The sequence below is a fragment of the Erythranthe guttata genome, chromosome 9, assembly GCF_056151865.1.
Source record: "Erythranthe guttata isolate IM_541 chromosome 9, IM_541, whole genome shotgun sequence".
In the NCBI taxonomy this organism is placed as follows: Eukaryota; Viridiplantae; Streptophyta; class Magnoliopsida; order Lamiales; family Phrymaceae; genus Erythranthe; species Erythranthe guttata.
The window spans coordinates 9,893,493-9,918,513 of NC_142541.1; the positions used below are offsets into that span (position 1 = coordinate 9,893,493).

The 25,021-nt window shown below is 33.8% G+C and overlaps 1 protein-coding gene and 1 long non-coding RNA gene across 2 annotated transcripts; both read left to right on the forward strand.

Annotated features, from left to right (window-relative positions):
* Positions 1-2,377: 2,377 nt before the first annotated feature.
* LOC148768037 (uncharacterized) lies at positions 2,378-3,355 on the forward strand. Its single transcript, XR_016033627.1, has 2 exons — positions 2,378-2,681; positions 3,070-3,355. It is a non-coding gene; the product is annotated as an uncharacterized LOC148768037 (long non-coding RNA).
* A 3,810-nt stretch (positions 3,356-7,165) lies between these two features.
* Positions 7,166-9,587, forward strand: LOC105948974 (AT-rich interactive domain protein). Its single transcript, XM_012972237.2, has 2 exons — positions 7,166-7,716; positions 9,162-9,587. The coding sequence occupies exons 1-2, from the start codon at positions 7,306-7,308 to the stop codon at positions 9,333-9,335; spliced, it is 585 nt and encodes a 194-aa protein (XP_012827691.2). The 5' UTR covers positions 7,166-7,305; the 3' UTR covers positions 9,336-9,587.
* Positions 9,588-25,021: the final 15,434 nt, after the last annotated feature.

Below are 25,021 nucleotides of genomic sequence, written 5' to 3' on the forward strand. Positions count from 1 at the left end.
TTTGAAAAATATAAAGAATTGTTGTCATACCCGGAACCATCTATCATTAATTATATACTATTAAAAATAGATTCATAAACTCCAGTATTGAAAAATATAAAGAATACACGATTAAATATAAACAAATACATTACGCAAGACAAGTTCACTTATGTTCTTAAATCGATACTCTGACAAATTTGAATAAAAAAATAAAATAAGATGTTTATTGAGAAAAAAAATAGATTATAACACACTCAAATTAGTTTTCTTACTTTAAAATAAAACTATATACTCAAAATACTATATTGTGATTTTTCTTTGAATATTTAGTTTAATCAAATAGTAAGATTTGAATCGATTAGACTCAAATTCTTTCAATTAGTAAACATTACAAAGATTTGAATCCATTAAATCACCTATAGACAAGAACATATTGATTTAATTAACTATATATAATTAAAGTCTAATATCTTTTTAATTCAATTTTATCAGAAAAAATAAAAAAATAAATTCCTAACACACGTAAGAATCAAACTGTAAATCGTAAGATTTTATCAAAGCGTAAATTTGAACTGATTTTGTTTAACATTATTCAAAGATTTGAATGAATTTTTAAAACTAATAAGGTAACTTAATATTTTTAATAATGTTTTTTAGGATACCAAATCATTTTTTTATTCATCTATCATTTGAAACTAAAAAGTGCAAAATTGAAAAAAAAAGAAAAAAGAATAAAAATCTCATTAACATATTAAATTGTTTTTTTTCCATAAAATATATTTTTACAAAAAATAAAAAGAACTCAAAAATATTCTTCAGCTATTTATGTATAAGTTATTTGAAAATTATATTTTTTTTAAAGATTTCTACCAAATATTTTCACTAATTATAAGAGAAAATCCATCAATCAAATAATTTAGTGAGGATTTTTTACTTCAGTAATTCAATGTGATATTTTCTTGGCATTTTGTACGCTCAAAATTATGTTGGGAGTGGAAGAAAATAATAATTTAATTTGTTATTTTTTTTTCAGAAAAAAATTAGAGCTTTTCATTCAAGACATATTAGATGATACAATATCCAACACGACATCAGGTAATTCACGAACAAAGTTTGGTTTTTTCTTTGACAAAGCTGCTATTTCGTGGGCTGCTTTATTACCATTTCGCCGAACGTGTTGAGCTCTAAACTTCGGTAAACTTGCTCCCAACCTCTGTATATCTGCTATAATGTTACCATATTCTGCTCGAGAACTCGAGGCATCTTTAATGGCTGATATTACGACCAAGGAATCGCCTTCTAATATTATATTTTCCCAATTGTGGAATATTTTAGCCATCTCCATTGCCATTAATCCTACTTTAGCCTCCGCCGATGTCGGATCCAAATATTGTTTTATCCTTCTAGATAGCCATCTCCATTGTCATTAATTCTTCTTTAGCCTCCGCCGATGTCGGATCCAAATGTTGTTTTATCCTTCTAGATCGCCTCTCACCAGGGAGAGAAAAATCGCCTCTCACCTTGAAAAAAAGAAGCCAATAAAAAATGAAATTATCCTCATTAAGTTTAAATGTTCAATTCATGTTGCATTGTAGATGATTTATTATGTTTTAAGAGTACAAATTGCTATGAAAAAGTTTCAAGGATGTAAATTGTAATTACCAAATTATTATTATTATTATTATTATTATTATTATTATTATTATTATTATTATTATTATTATTATTATTATTATTATTATTATTATTATTATTATTATTATTATTATTACTATTATTATTATTACTATTATTATTATTATTATTATTATTATTATTATTATTATTATTATTATTACTATTATTATTATTATTATTATTATTATTATTATTATTATTATTATTATTATTATTATTATTATTATTATTATTATTATTATTATTATTATTATTATTATTATTATTATTATTATTATTATTATTATTATTATTATTATTATTATTATTATTATTATTATTATTATTATTATTATTATTATTATTATTATTATTATTATTATTATTATTATTATTATTATTATTATTATTATTATTATTATTATTATTATTATTATTGTGTTGTTGTTGTTGTTGTTGTTGTTGCTGCGTTAGTTGTTAACCATTTTTTGAAATGTTAGTGTTAACCCTAAATTTACGGGGATTATTTTAGAAAATCCTCCAATATGCCTTTTACAATTAGTGTAGACCCAATTTGTTTTCCCTCCTTTTGAGATAAATCCCAAAATTTATTTATTAGCTATTTTTATTACGATCTCACCGTAATACCCTTAAGTATTTCCTTGTATAGACCCAATTTTCTATTTAAAAAAACCTATAATTTAAGATTAAATTATAATAATTCAATTACATCTACCCTAATTCCACCACACGTTTTTTCTCGATTCTTTTTTCTTTCAATAGGCGCCCCCCTCTCTTCCTCCACAATAGCAGGGATCTCTTTCCCCAAATCTCGGTCCTCTTCGCCTACGTGAGACCTCCACCGTTTCGCCATCATCACCTTCTTGATGGACCGTCTGCGTCTGCCCCCTTGTTATCCACCACATCAGCCGCCGCGGCTCCTTCGTCCTCTAGGGCGGAGATCTCCATCTTCTCATACGGGACAGAAAGGGCCTGTGTTTTTTTTGCGATGGGATTGACGAGATGTACGGGTAATTTGAAAAGTATGCAGAATTTTGATTATTTCTTGTTCAATTTTTTTTACTTGATTTTTCGGAGCCTTTCAATTTTAATTTAATGTTTTTTTATTCAATGAATGGGAATGCACAATTTTTAATAATAATTTAATTTAATATCATACTTCCTTCCATTTGAATGGAAACTCGTATTCTGGTCGTGGGGAGAATGTTTAGTCAGTTTCATATGTTCGTGGGGGAGAATGTTTGGTGAGTTTCATATGTTTAGTCAGTTTCATATGTTTATTTCTCTTTCTAACTTTGTATAGTAGGTTTAGATGAGATTGTAATAGATTTAAAATTCTTGCTTTGTAAACCGATTTTGTTTTGAATGAATTAAATTTACACGTAGTTGTCTTCTTTTTATTTGGTTCAGATTTTTGCACAAACGGAGTGATGGCAACAAGTGGGACGAGGTTGGATGATGCTCGGGTGACTCTACTATTGTCTGCGATGACATTGTTTGTTAAAGTGAATTTTTTTTTTTTTTGTGTGAATTTAGGCAAATTTTTGGTGGGTTTCCTCTTTGTAAAGGGATCTTTTATTGTGGATTTCTATATTTTTGTAGTAGTTTTTGATGAACTTGTAGTGGATCTCAAACAAAATATACCTGATGCAGGCGCGTGCAATAGAGGAGGGGGTGTTGATGCGCTTACAGTAAATAGTGGTTTTCGAATTCTTACGCGACATTAAATAGTGGATTACGTTAGAGGAATGGGGTTGACAACGCGTACAGTGAATAGTGGATTTCAAATTCAGGCACTGAATAGTGGATTACGTTAATTTTACAGTGGATTACGATAATCTTTCAGTGGATTTTACGTTATTTTTTTTAGATAGTGAATTTTCATAAACCCAATATTTAAGACCACTATCACCGAGGTCCAATCACCTTCAAGTAAGGTTTGGGCCTGACAATCTCAACTAAGTTATAAATAAACGTTTGAACTCATTCCTTAAGGTACGTCCTATTAACTGAGCAATACTACAACATGTATTCTCTGGACTAATTCCACTATCCGCACGTCTGACTTGAGCGTCGGAGGGGTTTCCGCCGGATCAACCCCCGACCTAGTTCACGTGTTCTATGATCGCATGTATCTCAAGGTCATCAAGCTCGTGAGCCAGTGATCCACTCTGCTCTTCCAGCTCATCCTACTTCAACTCGCTAAGGTGATCTATCTCTAGCATCATCACTTATATATAAAAGAAAGAAACGATGGGCAACCCTAAAAACCTTAATGGCATATTTGTAATTTTTTTTATATTTATAATTTTTTTTTGTAAATTTTTTTTCCGATTTTTATCACATTTTTATCTCCTCCATATTATTTGTATTTTTTATTTATTTTTTATTTATTTATATTCGATCATCCTAATTTTCAGCAATAAAATCTCAACTTTTTTTTTTCTGATTTTTATCACATTTTTATCTCTTGCATATTATTTGAATTTTTTTTTAATTATTTTCGTTTTTATTTCCTGCATATTATTTGTAATTTTTATTTATTTTCGATCTCAATTGTTTTATCCGATTTTCATAAAATCTCTAATGCAAAACTAATTAAATCACCCAAAATATTATTTTTGATTTGTATCTCCTAAATATTAATTTATATCCTAATTTTCAGCCATAAACATCTCAACACTAAATATTATTTTTTGATGATAAAATACTAATTATTATCACATTCCCAAAGATCGAGTCCCGATTCCCAAAGACTTCCACTAAGACTCTCAACTTCTCTCTTCCACTTCAATACGTTTGTGTTTACTCTTCTTATTTATATCCCACCTCTCAACTTCTTCACCCATTCGTATTTCGCTATTTTGCAAAGTGAAACCCGAAGACACCGTAAGGATTCCCTTTCACCTTTTTTTTTCACTCGCTATTTACATGTTATTTGCATTTATTTTTTTCTCATGTGTTTGAATTGGATTGCTTAAACGTAGTGACTGGAGTCTAATTATGGTTTTTCAATTTTTACGTTTTTTGTTTTGTTCGCTGATATCTCTCTCTCTCTCTCACATTTGTTACTATGCCGATTGGAGTTAATTCTTCCTTTAGGTTATGGAATTTGGCTATTTGAACGAACGGTTGTTTGGATGGAAAATGTCTCAACACTAAATATTATTTTCTGATGATAAAATACTAATTATTATCACATCCCAAAGAACGAGTCCCGATTCCCAAAGACTTCCACTAAGACTCTCAACACATTCAACTTCTCTCTTGCACTTCAATACGTTTGTGTTTTCTCTTCTTATTTAAATCCCACCTCCCAACTTCTCCACCCATTCATATTTCGCTATTTTGCAAAGTGAAACCCGAAGACACCGTAAGTATTCCCTTTCACCTTTTTGTAAGTATTCCCTTTCACCTTTTTTTTCACTCGCTCTGTACATGTTATTCGCATTTATTTTTTTCTCATATGTTTGAATTGGATTGCTTAAACGTAGTGACTGGAGTTTGATTAGGGTTTTTCAATTTTTACGTTTTTTGTTTTGTTCGCTGATCTCTCTCTCTCTCTCTCTCTCTCTCTCTCTCTCTCTCTCTCTCTCTCTCTCTCTCTCTCTCTCCCTCTCTCTCTCTCTCATTTGTTACTATGCCGATTGGAGTTAATTTTTCCTTTAGGTTATGGAGTTTGGCTATTTGAACGAACGGTTGTATGGATGGAAAATGTCTTAAATGATGGAGTTGATTTTGTTCATATATAGTTCATGCAGTGGTTTGATTTTTACAAAAAAAAAACAAAAAAAGATAAATAAATCTGATTTTCATCAATGGCGGATTTTTTGACAGCGTTTTACGGTATGTTTGCAATAATTGAATTTTATCTATTCATCCTACGTACGGCTTTGTCTTTTGGTAACCCGACTTTAGAATTTTTGTCTTATTTTCTTCTTCATCCTATTGATTGTGTGGTAACTAGTTTGCATCTTTTTCCATCATAAATGATATTGATATGATATAGTATTTTGACATATTTATTTCAACAAATTCTTTATTACATACTTATTATATTGTTCATTTTTTTACAACTAATGTTGTTTACAAAGAAGTATTTCAAAATTTACGGTGATTATTTACTAATTGCTCAATATTTTGAGGTATATAGATCAATAATCAAGTTTATCTGTAGTTAAGTTGCAGTTTTGATTTTTATTTTTCTCGCTTATTTATTAATTCAAAATTAATAATCACCAACTATGTTGGTGAAATTTGAATTTGTTACGTCATATTAGCCTGTAAAACTGAGAGTTGTGATCAGTAGTAGTGTTTTTTTTCAAAGCACATAAAACTTTTTTTTTTTTTTTCTGAAATTGAAATATTTATTAATAGTGTTTGAATAAAAAGTTGGACTACATGTATAGTCTGTTTTGCCTTTAAAATAAATAGCATGTTTGTTATTTTCTCAATATTGATGGTCTCCTCCATTTTTTGTTCATTTTTATTAGAGTAGCATGATCAAATAAATAATGTGTTGCTTTTTATTTACAGTGGCAAATAGGAAACCAGTTGTTGACGACCCTATCATGAAAATTCATTTATATTATCAAGCAAGGTATAATAATCTTTAACTTTATTGTTGTTAATCTCCAGTTTCTTTGCAATTAGATAGATTGCTATCATTGCTTTATCTGAGGTAAATTTAATGTATATGCTTTGGTATTTCCAATTAATTGTGCTGTGATTTTAATCATAAGTTTGTTAAGAACTATTATGTCTCTTGATTGTGGTTATTAAGTATCTAAGCGTATTACTATATATATATATATCATTATATGCAGTTGTATGAACACTCTACCCCTCGCAAAATTGCATTATTTTTCATAACGTTCTGATTGTGTAAGAACAGGACCACGACGAGGTAGTGGATAAGAGCTTAGTTATGATGCAAGATGTAGAGATGGCCTTTTTCGATGGTATGTTGTCGATAGTTTAGTTTTGACTATGTTCACTAAGTTATTAAAAATTTAATTACGTTTAAGATGAAAGACATAGTTGATGATTTTGTTCCTGATTTAATTTTTCAATCTAGTGATACTAACTGATTCAATGCATTTGGAAAATTATTCAACAGTAAAATATGCAATTTGTTATCCCGTGCATCGCACGGGTACAATTACTAATGAATATAATAGGCATAGGGGTATTATGCTAAGTGAAGGGTTATAGAAATTATACGAGGGGTTATGTCATAAAACCCCAAATTTACAATCACGGCAATTTAATTTAATTTAGTTAGATTTAGAGTTTATTAATTAAATTATCCACGTGCCATAATATGAATGGAATCCTATTATTGCACATAATCAGGGTGACAATATATTATAAACCCTTTTACATCACCACAAGTGCACCGGTTAGTTCTAATAGAAAAATTGTGAGAGATATACATCTGAAGCCCTATTCTTTTAGGAAAACATTATCAGAGAGTAGACATATTTAAAAAGAATAATTAAAAAAGAAATAAATAAAAAACTGAGTTGACAGGGGAGGGGTACATGAAGATAGCACCCAAATAATTATCTTGTCATCCACACAAATACATACCACCCAAAATAATTCCCCCCATTCTCTCTCTCACACAGACTCAAGAGAGTAAAAATGGCTCTGGCTAGTAGCAGTAGCAGCCGGATCCTCTGCAACAGCGTGAACAACAACAGGAGACCGTGCTCCCAAATCCATGCCCGCCTTCCATATCTGAACCCTTCAAGAACAACAACATCACCTTTCACAGTATCAGCCACTCCTAAGAAAACCTCTTCATCCCCCAAAACAGGAAAATTTGACAGCAAGAACAGGAGAACCAACCCTCTTACAACTCCTCAAGAACCTGAAACTGTTGAATCATGGCTTCAAATTGGCGGAGATGAAAAGAACACTAGTTTTGCTGTTGACGATGGCTTTGTAATGCCTGACCTCCCTGGCCTTGAGCCCAACTTCTGGGAAGGCCCTCAGTGGGATGGCCTTGGTTTCTTCGTCCAGTACATGTGGGCTTTCGGCATCCTTTTTGCGGTAATTTTTTTTTCTTATCTTTCACTTCAGTACTACTTATATGGTGTTTTATTTTTTCTTACTCATGATTAATCAGAGCTTGCTTTGTTTGACAAATAGACTATGGCCCCGTTTGGTTAACTAAATAGTTGGATTTAATTTGATGTTTGGTATCCCAATAAATTGCCGGGTCGACCCGCCAAAATTATATAATCATGGCTTATTTTGCCTTCTAATGAGTTTTTTTTGTTGGACGTTGCAAGCTCTAATAAAATAATTGGGTTTCATTAGATTATTTAATTTTATCTTGCTAATCTTATCTTGTCAACCAATCCGGGCCTAAATAATCTAATGAAACCCAATTGTTTTATTGAATCTTGGAAGGTCCAACTAATTAAAACATGCTTAAAATGCTAGATAACCATGCTAACATAATATTTGCGGGTCGACCTGGCAAGTTATTGGGGATAACAAACATTCAACAAAGTCCAACTATTTAGTTAATCATGGATAATCTCCCCAACCAAACGGGGCCTATATGTATAACATTCTTGATTGTCTGCTTAGTATTTGGGTGATGGTGAATGAAGTTGCGGTATAGTTACTCTTGTGTTTTTCAATTCTGCATAACTAACTGTATATATTCAACTTAAGAAATGGATTATTAAGTGACTCTGAATTTTGTATTTGGTTAAGGCAGCCGTGAGCTACACGGGATTTCGGTGAAGAATGTAAACTAGTCTGCATCTTTGAACTTAAAGCTAATGTTACGAATGATTACCATTATTTAACTGCATGTTTATTTGGTGCTCACATTGGAGCTATCGATAGCACCATCGTATTACGCTCTTGCTTCTAGCCTCGTTATGTTTACCGTTTCGAACCCATATCGAACATTGATCGGAAAATAATTTAAGTTGGCTATTTACGGTCATAACAAATCGATTTTAGAATGCTTTGGATATATAGGTAAATGTAATTGGTAGGAGCTTTAGTTGATGTCTAGAATCGGATTCAAAGCATTGCACTCCAGAAACTAATGTAATTGTGTTTCTCTATGTTTACCGGTTATGCTTTACGAACCACTGAAATTTCTTTTTCTACTTCTTTTCTGCACAAGATTATTCTCGTATCATAGTTTCTTGCGACAAAATCTATATTTGATATGAAATGCGACTATAACTGGCAATATGTTTATTTTAGATTTTTATGTGTAATCACCAATCAGTGTTTCGAGTGAAGGTAATCCTATAATAAAACTGTTTCTTTAACTTGTCCTTGCCGAAATCCGAGACCAGACATAGTGTCGTAATATGATTAAAACCTGTTGTTCAAAGGATTTAATTAGTATTATACGTTGTAAACAGTTAAAGATAAGCAAGTACCTCGGATCCAGTTACTGCAAATTAATTGTATGTTGTTTGTTGTGGATTTTGATGTTGACTATATATTATTTACGAGTGCAGTTAACTGCATGTGGGATTGCTGTAGCTACATACAACGAAGGAGCAACAGATTTCAAGGAGACACCAGTTTACAAGGAAGCTATTCAATCTCGAGATCTTCTTGAAGAACCAGATGCATCTAAACCAGATGTTTTCGAGTCAAATCCAACCGAAGAAGCACCTACTTTGGAGTAATAATATAAAATGGACTTTTTAAACCTAATGTTGTGTGAGAAAATACAACCACAAAGAAAAAGATCAAATGGGCAGGCATTTGGGGGATGGGATGTAGTAGCCCTTGTACTATAAGTGCCTTTTTATGTTATTGTTACAAAAAAAACAAATATTAAAAGTAGTCTCAAGTATTCCGTTGTACTTTATCCTTTCTAATTACGATCGTGTTATTTCGAATATTTAGAGATGAAAGTACGTCAAATATGTGTTTAATTTCTCGGACCCATGCCCCATGAAACCGCATCTTCGAAAGATGTAGTATCGAACCAAATTATATGATACTATGATTTAATGAACCCACAATTTCGTTTCAGAATTGCTTTCTTATTTCTGTAGAAATCCAATGCAGGAGGTTGGATTTTCCTAAACGTGTGCGTCATTCAAATTATTTCTGTTTAGTTACCAATTTAAAGAGGGATCCTCTGAATTCAACTATATTTATGTTAGAAACAAACTGAAAACACGAGTGCTAGCTTGATTGAGATTTTATTGTTCAACATATTTTATCAACACTGTAAAAATTACAGTCCGTAGTTGTATCAATGATGGACCTTCTGCCTCCAACCTCACTTCAGCACTGTAATGACAACCAAATCCCGTACTATTAGCATAGAAAAACAATCTGTAGAAACAAGAACAAATATCTTACCGAATTTAATGTTGAATTTTAACGAATGTAAAATGAGAAAAGTTTATAGAGAATTTGTTATTGCAGAAACACATTCATGGAGTGAGAAAGCTACATTGGGCCTGCAACGCTTGAATTTGCCTTTGTCCCAAAGGAAATTTGATTAGGAGGTGATAAATTAGGTTCATAAAAAGGACAGTTTCTTGGTTTATTTACTTTGTTCTTTTTCAATATTTTTCCTTTTTATAATGAAGGGACTCCATCCAAACATATAATTGCACTGGATTATTTGACAATACGCTCTCTTAATCCAACAACTAGGACACCCCTTACGAGGCGACTTTGTTGGTTTTCATTGTCTTTTAAGCTACACTACCAAGTGGTACACCAACTATTACATGAAAAAGAGGAAATTGCAGTCAAGACTTTCTCTAGCTATTTCCTGCCACCTTCATATAATTTTCATTGAAAAATCTAGTAACATAATTTTTACTATGAATTATGTTTATGCAAGAGCTACACAATAGTTATTTGATAGTGCAATTTTCTCACATGTAATTTTCAAACTTTTTTTGTGTATAAAATGTTTGTTTTGGGTGAAAACAACACGGAAGTACATGCACGTAGCGCAAATAATTTGTAAAATTAGACTCAAGACAGTCAAATGTCGAACCCAGTGACGAATTCACGAATTCAGGAATTTTTCCAAGGGTGTTCAAAATTTCATCTATTTCTATCTATCTATCTATTTTTTGAAAAGACACACATCCCTTCATTTACAAAATCTATAGGAGCAATCAAGTCATACTATTGGATTCAATTAATAAATAGACTACTAATAAAAAATTAATATTAAGCAGCATAGTTAATAAGAAGTAATAAGACTCTTTAATTTCTGTAAATCAATTTGTTATCTACATTCTTTGTAAATAGAGAAACTACTACATTAATTAAAGGAGTTCATAAATGGATTCATTGAATATATTTAGTGGTCACACAAATACTTATATTCAATCAAAATGCATGCATGAATCCACATATATATTATATATACATGAGTTAATTGCAAATACGTCCGCTATGAAATTGCTAATTGTCAAATATTCTTTGTCAAATAAAAACTCACTCATGCTCCCAGTGTAAACAAAGTCAAGGCATTGACACCTCTGGAGGTGAAATACATAGAACTTAATATGATTCTATATTCTATAAACTTATTTTTAAAGTCATTTTTTTTCTTGCTAATTTGGAAAAATGGTGAACCCCGATTCCTCCATTGTTCCAACTGCTACAAACAATCCCACCCAGAAATATTATTTTCCAACAAGACAACTTTGCATTAATTCCGTACCAGCCTAATATTGGATGAAACCAATTACGTCCATTATGGTCTCAACTCATGGAGATGTGTATTGGCGCTCGAAACAAAGCTGGATATCTCAACGCACAAGCGAAAAAACGAGCACTTGAAGATCCAAATCTGGCTACATGGACTATCGAAAATCAAAGAGTGAAAATTTGGCTAGTTGATTCAATGAGTCCATCACTCATGCATAGTTTCATCTGCCTTCTAACGGCAAAGGAGATGTGGGAAGTTGTATTGAAAACCTTATACCATGGATCAGATGAAACTTGTCTTTTCAAACTTAACCAGAGATCATTTTCAACAAATCAAAGTGGTAGACCTCTGGCAATGTACTACAACGAATTTGTCAAGGAAATAAATCAAAAGGGTCATCTTCCAATTCGTACAGGAACAAAAAATAAACAATCTCTTGGTAAATCTAATAACTTTGTTTGTGATCATTGTGGTGAAACATGTCATTCAAAACAACCATGTTACGAAATTGTGGGCTATCCCGAGTGGTGGGACTTTACCAAAAAGCTAAGAAAGAAGGTTGGCGTGAAAGCTATGACAACATACACTGACAAGGAACAAACAAAACACAAGCCCATCAAATGTTACCCATCCAGGTATTTTTGATAATGCCATTGTATTCTCGACAACTTCTAGGGATAATACTTGGATAATAGTTACAGGTTCGTTCAACCATATGACTAGGGACTTTAATCAGTTATACTCTTTTCATTTTCTTCTCAGTCTGTTATCTCTACAGCTAATGGTAGTACTTCTCCAATTATTGGAGAAGGATCTGGTGATTTTATGCACAACTCTCAGTTTAGATACAGTCCTAGATGTTCCATCCCTTGAATACAATCGTTTATCTGTTAGTCAAATAACCACCACTCTTGCTTGTACCGTTACTTTTTGGCCCTAAGCTCATTTTGTGTTTTCCAGGACATTCTAACTCGGATGATTCTTGGTTATGGTGTTAAACAAGGAAAACTCTATTACATGGAATTGACAGGGAGCGGGGAACAAAAATCTAGCCAAGCATATCATACAAGCATCGAAAATAAAACTCTAGCAACTATTTGGTTATGGCATCCAAGATTAAGATACGGTTCTTTAGGATAATTAAAGAAATTACGGTTAAACCTTTTTTCATCTTTAAATGATTCAGACTTTCTGATGCAAACCCCGTAGAACTCGTTACGAGACTCAATACCTTCGCGGAAGCAGGATCGAAAACATCCAAAAACAAAGGATTCACATTTGGCGGAAGCATGGAATAATGACCCCATAGCTATAAAGAGCTAGAAACAATTGTTATTAAGGTGAAATATTGACCCGTGGTTATAAAGAACCAGAAACCAATATTATGTCGCTAAGAAAATTACAAGAATCTACTTGTAAAATCCCGAAGGTTGCTGTTGAACAGCGAAGGAGAATTAATCGCACCAAATACTCAAAATATCATTAAAATTGGTCTATAATAAAATGCAAAATTGGTAACCTATTTATAAAGCCTAAAAAGACTATTTTTTCACAAGAAAAATGACTCCTACCTAAACTATAATAACGAAACTAATAAATAAGAAAATCATAATCATAAAGAACTCTAAAACAATGAAATGTAATAAATACTAAATAAAAACGTAATTTAATAAAATATAAACTCCAAACATCAAGTCGACGACATGAACATTCTTCACAACTCGAGTAGACACTTGGCTGTGCACGTATCTTGACTTGAAGCTCGATTTCTGACCTTTTCCCCTCCGAATCTCTCTCGGATCAAAAACATCGAAGTTTTATATATTGAAGCTGGCGTTCTGTAGCAATTAGAATCACCTTAATTGGACGTCATATGAAAGAATTATAACCCGAATAGTAAAACTGCGAGAAATAGGCGAGAATCTCGCATGTATGGAATTCGACTTGTCTAACGAACTCTCTTCATCCTTTTCTATCAATTCCTATGTAAGGACTTTTTAAAGGCCCGATTCAAGCCTTTATTCTTCAACTCAAACAGGAACGGCTCCATGAATCTCACTCGTTTTCTCTTCTTCCGATTTAAGCTTGCTTGGATCGTATCACTTTCATTGTGATGTTTGTGAACCGGCTAACAGCCATCGTATTTCTTATCTACCAAGTTTGAATAAAAATTTAGTCCCTTTTATCGTTATGGATAAGTATTCGTTTTGCACGATTTTTACTTATCGAATACTTGAATTTTGGTCTTCGTTCGTCCGAGTTTTCGGCTTTATTTGTATATATTATGTTTTATTTATTTATTTTTTCAGTTTTAGGTAAAGAGAAGCTATTTTTGCCCATTCGAAACGATTTTAGAAGCGAAGCCGAGAATCAAACCAAACACTTGCAAAAGTGCATTCTCGCAGGTTGTGACAATGTTTCGTATTTCAAGCATAACTCTCTTATACATACCTTCGATTGCTCTGATCCAAGTAGAAAGTCAACTGTAAGGCCTACAACTTTTGAAAAAATGCATATTTGTCAAATTTGGGCTGAAAAATGGTCAAAGCAGTGTTAGAAGTTGACGCAAGACCAAGATCGTGATCCAGCCTTCCCGTATCGCGATCTGGGGGTTCTAACATATCGTTATTTATTTGGACCCAGATCAATATCCAACATTCCTGTATCCTGATATGGAAAGGCTGTGCGCATTTTCCGATCCGAGGCTGCCAAATCACGATATGGGAACATAAATCCATAAATTAGTTTCATAAATTAGATAATTTTTTCACTTACATATATTCATAAATAACTATATCATATGTTACTTTTACTTGTGTGTCCAAGATATATGTCACCAATTCTTTTGCTTGTATCTTTAAGATACAAAGATACTTTGCTCGTGTCTTTTAGACATCGTTTCAATATGAAATATTTGGTTTCTCTTCGAGAAAAATATCAACAATATAAAATATTTTGTGTTTTCACGGCATGTAATGGATCTCAATTTCAGTAACTCAAATCTCATATTGTCTTCTTCAACAATCATAGATAACTTCAAACCTCATGATATTTTTAATATCATTGTATCATAAATGAATACTCATTTTTAGTACATATATACCATTCAAATTTCAAGGTTTGAGTTTTATACCTTGAGTTTATGTACTTGATTTGGGGTCTCAAGCCCTAATAATTGGTACTTAATCATAAAATAATAGTACCTTCAGTAAGATCAAGATCAGACCTCCCCTTTGTCCTGATCAATGAGTGGGAAGCCAACATTGACTAACTGGGAAGGTCTCTCGAGCGCCTCTTCTTCCTAATGGAGGTGTCGGGAGTGGCTCATAACCCCTGGGATTATTGTATAGTGAAGTAGTCTTCGTCTCCTTAGGCTGAGCTGTCTCGATATTTATTTCGTGTACTGAGGCAGAACTTTCTTCTCCTAATGATTTTTTAGTATTCTAAGGGAATGGTCCTGGGTCTTAGCAGTCATTTCCGTTATCGAATCTTAGCTCTCTGGATCCTCTAGACTGGCATCTTCTACTAAGAATAGTGGCCACCCCCTTTCGAGCCTAAAATTTATGAATTTCGAGTTCTCTTTGAATTGATGGAGCTTTTCAAGTCGCATAAATTCGAGAGCAAATTGTTCTTTAATATACCACTCAAATCTTCAAGTCACTTCATTGCACGTGCTCGATTTGGGCTCAAGCCTCAATATATAATAAAAATCGTTATAGTACTTAATCGTGAAATAATAGTACTATAAATATGGAATACCCACTAATTCAAATGTTCAAGAGTCTTATCATTTAGACTTAGAGTCTAATATATTCAATCGAGAATTTTAATCTCGTATTTACTCTGGGCTCTAGGCCTATAATCGTCCCTTTTGTTTTTAGAACTTCATGTTCATCTAAAAAATGCGAACAAGGGACAGCCTACCAAGGCTGAGTATTTTAAGCACATCTCTCTCGATCGAGATCCGATTTTGGTCATGATTCAAAATGTTCCAAACAACCAATGGAAAGAGCCCCAATGGAAAGAGCCCTAACCTTTGTGTTTTACAATTTCTTAAATTCGGATGTTACCAGGTTTGAAACAATACTCAAAATCTGACCTCATGAATTGTGCGAAAATTCACCTACAACAAAAATAGAATTGTTAAATTTTCGTCAACTCAAAACAAGAATAAAATATTTAAAATGAACTCATTTTTCTCCATATATGGCTGAGATGTTATCCTCTTTGGATCATCACTGATCGAAAATTAGAATAGAACAATATTCGTGCTGATAACGCGTTTAGAAACTAATAAAGAAACAACAAAGCAAAGAAGAATTGAGATAACAATTTAGAGAGAAACAAGTATATTATTCTCTTCTTGTTCTTCTTGTGTGTAAAAGGAACATTACATTATACTATATATAGCACAAGAAAAACCATAAAAGGTCATGAATATTGACGGTGAATAATGGTGGTGAGTAATAGTGTTTAATGTGGGTGAATAATGGTGGTCATCCACGTGGATCTTCAAGAATTCATATAACAGGGATTATATTATTAACACTTATCTCCAACCTCTTCTATAGATATTTCAGCTTATAATATCTTTTATTATTCCTTAGATTGTAGAGATTAGTTGTTATGTTAGTCTAAATAAATCCCTCGAAGATAGGAGATTTATAGCTTGATTGTTTAGGGTTTGTTATTTCTCCTCTGTATATATTCTTGTACACAGATGGTTAATAATAAGATTTTCAATAATCCTTTGTAATCTCTTCTATATGGTACAGAGCCTTTCTCACTCTCACGAGTAATATCTATTTCTACCCACCACCCACCCATGGCTACCACAACTCCTGCAACTAATACCATTCAATTGGTTCAATTTAATCCGGCTTCCCAACTGCCTTTGAAACTCACAGGAGCTTCTAACTTTTCCAATTGGAAGGCTCAAGTCTCCTCGCTCATGTACGGACATGACATATTTTCTTACCTTGATGGCAGCACACCTGCTCCAGCCCCGACAACCACCACAAACAGTCAGGAGGTGCCCAATCCACTATATAAACTTTGGTTTCGGCAGGACCAACTTATTCGTAATGCGTTGATGGCCTCAGTAGATCCGACCATCACCTCCACCATTGTTGCCGCTGCCACTTCCAAACAAGCATGGGAAGCTCTTCACACACTCTACGCCAATAAATCTCATACAAGAATCTTCAGTCTCCGAAACTCCTTAACCAAAGTTTCGAAGGGTACAAAATCCATCGCTGAATATCTTCGAGATATTCGAAGCATTGCCGATGAACTTGCCACTGCTGGTGCGCCAACTACGACCGAAGAACTAGTCGTCAAAATTTTGAGTGGCCTTACTTCCGAATACGAAGCCATTTCCGCTGCGATTCAAGCACGTGACTCAGCCATATCCTATGAGGAGCTATTTGACAAACTCATTAATCATGAGATGTTTCTCAAACACAATGAAGCTCAGAAACCTGTACCTCCTATCACCGCTGCCGTCGCTCAAAGGGCCAACAACTCTTTCACATCTTCTCGTAATACTCGAAGAAGCTATCCACAACAACAAGCATGGCGCTCTCAGCCCAATCGTAACCAAACATGGAGAAATTCATCTTCTCAGTGGTCTCCATCATCTGCTCCACAACAATTCTCACAGGTACAATGCCAACTTTGTGAGAAACTTGGTCACACTGCACGTGTCTGTCGATCCCGCTCACACAATCATATGGAAGCAAAAACCAATTTCGTCTCCAAATCTACCAATACTCCGACATCTCCATGGATCTTGGACTCCGGAGCATCTCATCATTTGACTTCCGAACCTCGAGGTTTCACCAATACCGACGAGTATCATGGAACGTCAGAAGTAGCAATGGGTGATGGTAACATGATCCCTATAACTCACACTGGTTCTACTCAATTAAGTGCATCTAATTCTACTTTCAAACTCTCTAACACATTATGTGCGCCTGCTATCAAACAAAATCTTATCTCTGTCTCAAAATTTTGCCAAGACAATTTCACATCTATTGAATTTTTTCCTTTCAAATTTCTTGTGAAGGATCTGAGTACGGGAACCCCACTAGTGTGCGGCAGGAGTAATGATGGACTCTATGAGTGGCCCTATTTCAATAATCCAGTGTCTCTAAGTGCAGTTACAACACATCCTCTTGACTTGTGGCACCGTCGATTGGGTCATCCCAACTCTCGAACATTGCATTTTATGTTGAATAAATTTTCCTTACCATTCTCAGCTAAGGAAAAATTTTCTTTTTGTAATTCCTGTTCGTCGAATAAAGTCCATAGGCTTCCGTTTTATCAAAATACATTGTCCAGTGATGCCCCCCTTAAACGACTTTTCAGTGATTTATGGGGGCCATCTCCTGTCCTATCGATTGATAAAAAATTATACTACTGTATTTTCGCCGATCAATTTACAAAATATGTCTGGCTTTATACTCTCAAAACAAAAAATGAGGTTCAATCGATATTTCAAAAATTTCATCCCTTGGTTGAAAATTTTTTCAAGACCAAAATTGTGTCATTATATACAGATGGGGGTGGTGAGTTTCAAAGCCTAGGTCCTTATCTTCAATCTCATGGCATAGAACACCTTTTATCTCCTCCTTATACCCCACAAAGAGTTGCAATTGCAGAACGCCGTCATCGGCATATTATTGAAACGGCCAAAACATTACTCTATCAAGCCTCGTTGCCTTCTAAATTTTGGTCGTTTGCCTGTCATCATGCAACCTTTCTAATTAATCGCCTACCTACCCCGAATCTGCAAAATCAATCTCCATATAAGAAATTATTTGGAGAAGATCCGAACTACCAATCATTGAGAGTTTTTGGTTGTCTTTGCTACCCGTGGTTGAAACCATACACGAAAAACAAGCTTGAGCCTCGCTCTAAACCTTGCATATATCTCGGCTTCTCTGTTACTCACCATTGTCATCAATGTTTTGATCCAAAAACCTATAAGTTATTCTTGTCTCGAGATGTCAATTTTTTTGAAAATATTTTTCCGTATGAAAATATTTTTCAGAACTTGAAAGATGATATTTCAAACAAAGATTGGGATATTGTTTTTCTTCAAAATACACTCGAAAAAGAAATTCCATCTCCATCCTTGTCGCTTGACATACCACAGCCCATAACCATTTCACAAGACTATTTGCGGCGCCACTCCGGAGCTCCGACATTGCCACCAGTTAACACTAGTTCGGGACTCTCTCTACCAGGTAATTCTACACCACCATCATCTAATATACCCCCACTCACAACCACCACAGCCACAAACCCATATATTCCCACTCATTCAATAACTCACCAGCACCTTGTTTCAGCCTCTTCTTCAGCATTACCCACAACCCATAATTCCAATCCCATCACCATTGCTCCACCTACAGCCGAAAATTCCAACCCACCCACCATTGCTCCTCCAACTTCTTCTTTATTACCCACAACCCAAAATCCCAAAGCCTCTACAGCTGAACCAAGCCGTATAACCACTCGATCCCGAAATAAAATATTTAAACCGAAACGAGTTTTTGACTTCACAGCAAAACTTTCCCCCCTCAGCACTCCTAACACCCTTAAACAGGCTATTCAATTTCCTCAATGGAGAGATGCTATGAAAGTAGAGTTTGATGCATTATTGAACAATCAAACATGGGAGTTAGTACCACGGGATCCCACACAAAATATTATTGCTTGCAAATGGTTGTTTCGAGTCAAGCAAAAGCAGGATGGTACAGTTGATCGCTTCAAAGCGAGGTTAGTAGCTAAGGGCTTCACTCAAAGGGCCGGCATCGATTATCACTCTACATTCAGCCCAGTAGTTAAAGCTACTACGGTACGTCTTGTTTTGTCCATTGCTGTCCAAAATAACTGGCCTCTGCATCAACTAGACATTAACAATGCATTCCTCCAAGGACACTTGGAAGAGGAAGTGTTCATGCAGCAGCCTCCTGGTTTTGAACATGAAGATTTGCCGAGCCATGTGTGTCGCTTAAAAAAAGCCATTTACGGTCTTAAACAAGCCCCGCGGGCATGGTATATTGAGTTGACCAACTCGTTACAGCAAATGGGGTTCGAAAAATCGAAATCTGATAGCTCGCTCTTTATTGCTCATAGAACAAATGTATCTCTCTACATTTTAGTCTATGTTGACGATATTATTGTCACAGGGAGCAGCACAAAACTCATTCGAGAGGTTATATCTACTCTCTCAAGTCGATTTTCTCTCAAAGATCTTGGTCTTCTTACGTATTTTTTGGGTATTGAAGTATTTCGTAAACCTGCCGGCATATTTCTCTCGCAATCTAAATATATTATGGATATTCTCCATGATTCCAATATGCAAGATAGCAAAGGCGTTCTCACTCCGATGAGTTCAAACCAAGTCCTCTTTGCCAATGATGGACATGAACCGACAGATGCCACCAACTACAGAAAAGTGATTGGCAAGTTGCAATACTTATCTTTCACTCGGCCCGACATCACGTATTCTGTAAATAAATTGTCCCAATTTATGCACTCTCCATCTGAAAATCATTGGAAAGCAGTGAAGCGAGTTCTCCGATATCTCCAACATACAGCTACTTATGGGCTTCAAATAAACACTCAGAATGACCGGAATCTTTATGTTTACTCAGACGCCGACTGGGCTGGTAACCCGAATGATCGCACATCAACAACGGGATTTCTTATATTTCTTGGATCAAACCCCATCAGCTGGTCTTCTAAAAAACAAAAAAACGGTTGCCCGATCATCAACAGAGGCGGAGTATAGGGCTGTTGCTACGGCAGTCACGGAAACTAATTGGGTAATGAACTTGCTACAAGAGCTTCAAGTAACACTCTTTCGACCACCGAAGATTTTCTGTGATAATATTGGGGCTACCTATCACTGTCAAAATCCTGTGTTGCATAGTAAAATGAAGCATATAGAAGTTGATTTTTACTTTGTGCGAGATCAAGTAGCAAAGAATCAAGTCACTGTGACTCATATACATGCAGCAGACCAATTGGCAGATACACTTACGAAACCTCTTCCGAAGCCTGCTTTCCATCGTCATTTGTCCAAGTTAGGTGTCGTTCCTCAACACCCAACTTGAGGGGGGCGTATTAACACTTATCTCCAACCTCTTCTATAGATATTTCAGCTTATAATATCTTTTATTATTCCTTAGATTGTAGAGATTAGTTGTTATGTTAGTCTAAATAAATCCCTCGAAGATAGGAGATTTATAGCTTGATTGTTTAGGGTTTGTTATTTCTCCTCTGTATATATTCTTGTACACAGATGGTTAATAATAAGATTTTCAATAATCCTTTGTAATCTCTTCTATATATATTAGATTCATACAACCTACTAGTCTAACTCAGCAATTGCTAATCTCCTATTCTACACAAATTCAATTATGAAAATAGTAGATCCGTCTACTGTTAATTAATGTCACATGTTGACATAGAATTTTGATTTACTAAAAAATCATCATAAAAATAGTATACTGAAAAATAAAAGCAACAAAAAAGATAACATTGGATGCACAAAATAATTTATATGGACGATCTTGAGGTACAAATTAAATCAAAATGAAAGACATTAATTTAAATCTAGCCACAAGTCAGATAATATTTTATTAAGAGAATTTAACAAAGAATTGAAAAAAATGCAACAATAAAGATGTGGACATAATATCAAGGTAATTCGTATATAATACAATTTCCAAATTTTAGGTAAAACATAACATATCAGATATTTGTTACCGATACGCAGATACCCACACTATATATTTTTTCCTGAAATCTATGTATATTATTTATTTTAATATGTGGACAACAATTAAAATGACACATACAGTTAAATCTCTATAAATTAACACAGTCGATACTAGAGAAATTCTATTAATTAAGTGGATTATTAAGTTATCGAGTTAATAATTTAACACATTTTCACTGAGTCGGAACCGAGATAAACTATTATTTAATCGAGGTTCTACTGTATTTTGAAATGGTCTTCAACATATTTTATATAATTAATACATATAAACTACTCCCTATGTTCCCTATTAAGTGTCGTTTTTTTCTTTGCACAAGTATTAAGAAGCTCAATAAATGTATCTTGATTTTAGGTAAAATATATTAGAAAGACTAAAATTACCTTAATTATTTAATGATGTGATAAGAGAGAGTTAATACTTATAGTTCAATTAAGGGATAATTAGTGAAAACCCCCCACATCATTTATATATATTAGGGTGGATATAACCCCTTTTTCAATATTAGTCAAACCCCCCTTAATTATTAAATTTAATTATTCTTTTTAAAATTGCTATGAATAATATCTAATTTGCCCTTAATGCTATATTATTTCACATCTGCCCTAATTTTATTACGCCATTCAACCGCCTCCATCTTCTTTTCTCTGATTTCTGTCATTCTCTCCATGCCCCATTCCGTCTCTTTTCTCTCTCCTGAATAAATCCATGGTGAAGGAAAGAATCACTCCATCATAGCCTCCACCACCCACCATTGAAAAGCATAGCATGAGCCGATGACTTTAGGAACAGCCTCAAGGACGCGCTTGTATTGCTCTCCACTCCCTCAACATTGATATCCAAGCCGCCAGATCTGAAGTTCTCGTCCCGCCGCCGCTGCCATCGCTCCGATCTCGATTTAGTTGTAGAAGACGACTTAAAAAATTCAAAAATCCCTCCCTACCTCCACCCCTCAACTCCACCGTCGATATAGAGACTTTGTTGCCCCCGCCTCTGCCCTGTCATCGCCATAGTTCTGATTTTTTCGATTTTTTTTTATGCTTTTGATGTTAGGTTTTTTTACAGCAAATAGTTGTTTTGTTATTCGGCTATTTTTTATAACTGTTTTCGTTATCCTGCTATTTCTTTTAGTTGTTTTTGATAGTTTTAGTTGTTTTCGACTTTTTTGGTTGATTTTCAAGTTTTTGGTAGTTGATTTTGATTTTTTATGTTTTTATCCAATTATATGACATGCTGGAAAAATAAAAATCAAAAAATATGAATTAAAAAAATTAGTTGATGTATTGTTAGTTGTTTTCGACATTTTTAGTTGATTTTGATTTTTTATAGTTATTTCAATAATATGTAGTAATTTGTCAATTTGGTAAACTAGTTGGGAAAAAATCGTTTTGGATTCAAAATAAATGATATGAAAAAAAAAACGAATCTTTTGGTTGATTTTCAGAAAAAAATTAGTCGATTTCGAAAATATTATAGTTGATTTTGGAGAAACGAAACTAAAAAAATGTTGAAAATAATATTTTTTAGTTATTAAAAAATATTTATAAAAATTATTTAAAAAACTATTTTATGAAATAAACAAAACGAAAATTAAAATGGAAAATAGAAAAGAAATAAAAAAAATATGTGCAAGAAATAGTAGGAAAGGGTAAATTTGATAATAAATAAAAGTTGGGTTTATCACTAATAAAGAAAAAGTGACTAGATCCATCCTTATTAAAAAAATGATTGAGGGGGTTTTCACTAATAATCCCTTCAATTAATAAGGTTAAAATAGGAAAAAATGCATTTAATGCAGTATTGGAAATCTAAAGTGATAGATAATATGAAACAAAAATATTTTAAAAAGGGGCAAATACTGATAAATCCCTAAACCCAAACATAAAGTGCATGTCAGTCCCCAACAACATTTTTTAAGCGTATTGGACCCTAAATCAAACATAAATATACACTTAACTCCCTAACTGGTGTGCAAAGACCGAAAAACCCTTCACTTTATTTTGAAATTACCTGCGAATTTTGAGAAACCTTTTCACCTACTTTTTCACGCGCCGGTTGAGAGTCACGCTCCACACCTTTTTAACTATCCGTTGTCATTCAATTTTCGAACCATTTCCTCAGCGATTTCTACAGTTTTTCTTCGTGCAAGCGATTCTTCAGGTTTTTCGGTTTTTGTTTGCTTGTATAAATAACCACAACAAGGCGGAAAGTTGACAGGAAACTAAAGTAATAATTTTCGAAGTAGAAGAATGGTGCGGGCAAAGAAGGGGAAGGAGAAGCAAGGTTTTTTTTTTTTTTTTTCAGGAATCGATTATGAAATTTGTTGTTGTTTTTTTGCTTAGGTTAGCAAAAAACAAACTGTATATTCTCATATTGAATGATTTTGAACATTTTCAGTAGTGGGTAGTATCCAACGGCGAGATTGGGGTTTTCTCAAATAAAAAAATCGAACAACTGGTTCCAATAAATGTTGTTTTCTTGTTTATGTTTGCAAAAATTGTTCATTTTCTGTTGAATTGCATGATTTTGAACACTTTCACTCTTGGGTATCATTCGTCTGAAACATTAGTATTTACCCAAATCATTTTTGGTCATAACAAGGGTTTGATTTTGGGCATTAGATGTGTTTAAATAATATAAGTCTTACAACGGTAGTGCTATTGTAGTTAGAAGGTATAAAAAAAGGTAATGGCATTTCTTCTGATGTAATTAAATAGTATATGTAATATTGCCTAATAGTATAGTTAATGTAGGTGTATGGTATTAATACAATATAGTGAATGTATAATTACAATAACTACATAGTACCATTATTATCTTACAATTGTATTTTTTCTAATTATTGTTTTTCCTTTATAATCGTAATACACTTGCAGAGGATGACGCCCAACAAGCTTGCAGGTGCTCTCCTAGCGCCTTCAAAGAACAAATGGACATAATTAAACCATTGATGACGGCCAGACATTTTGTTGCCTTGGAGGAAAATCCTTTCGGGCATTTCTTAAACATGCCTAAGATATACCATAGTTTCTTAAAGGTGTCTGTTCTGTTGAAGAAGACATACAACGTGGTGGAACGTACGTTCTGGTTTGGAGGTAAAACTATCCCCGTCGTATTTGATCCTTCATCATGATGGGATTACAGTTTAAGGGGGTGCCCATCGATAAAAGCCTGGAAATAGAAACTTTTTTCATTAGACGTGTTTTTGGGGGTAAATTGACCCAAGTAAAGCGTCATCAAATTGCTGAAAAATTGGAAGAGTATGCTGTTAAGACCGACCAACAATCCATTGAGGATTTTTATAGGTTGTACATTATTTTCGCTTGCAATACTTTCTTATTGCCAAAGGGCAACTTTCAACTGCCGAGGTACGTTTATCCACATGTTGACAAATTGGAGCGCGTAGGAGATTTTGCGTGGGGAAAGTTGGTGTATGATGTGCTCATTGAAAATATTGAGGCACACTTGGCTGGGGCAGGAGGGTATTTTGATGGTTGCACCATTGGATTGTTGGCATGGGTGAGTGAAATGATCACTTATTTGGGGTTCGCAATAAGCGTTTTCGAATACCCAAGATTTTTTCGATGGTCCGACTCCAAAATACCAGCCAATGAACGTCAGGCTAAACATCTTTTTAGGGAACTCATACCAGACAAGGTAACTGTTAAGTGTATATTTTTACACTTTATCGTATCTTTTTATTTGAGCTTTTGGTGTGATTTAACGATAATTGGTGCTTAAAAAGTTGATTTATGGAATTCTAGGTACAAATTGATGAATTGGAAAAGTTTGGGGTCAAAACTGCAATTTTGAAGAAAATATGGGCCAAAAGTGAAATAATCAAAAATCTGAAGGAATTGGCACGGCACGGCCGTCCCAAATTTAC

Excerpts from the sequence above, each read along its gene's own strand:
- LOC105948974 (XM_012972237.2), top strand. The coding sequence starts at position 7,306 with ATGGCTCTGGCTAGTAGCAGTAGCAGCCGGATCCTCTGCAACAGCGTG. Across the intron at positions 7,717-9,161 it reads CTTTCGGCATCCTTTTTGCG|TTAACTGCATGTGGGATTGC; the intron begins GTAATTTTTTTT and ends TTACGAGTGCAG.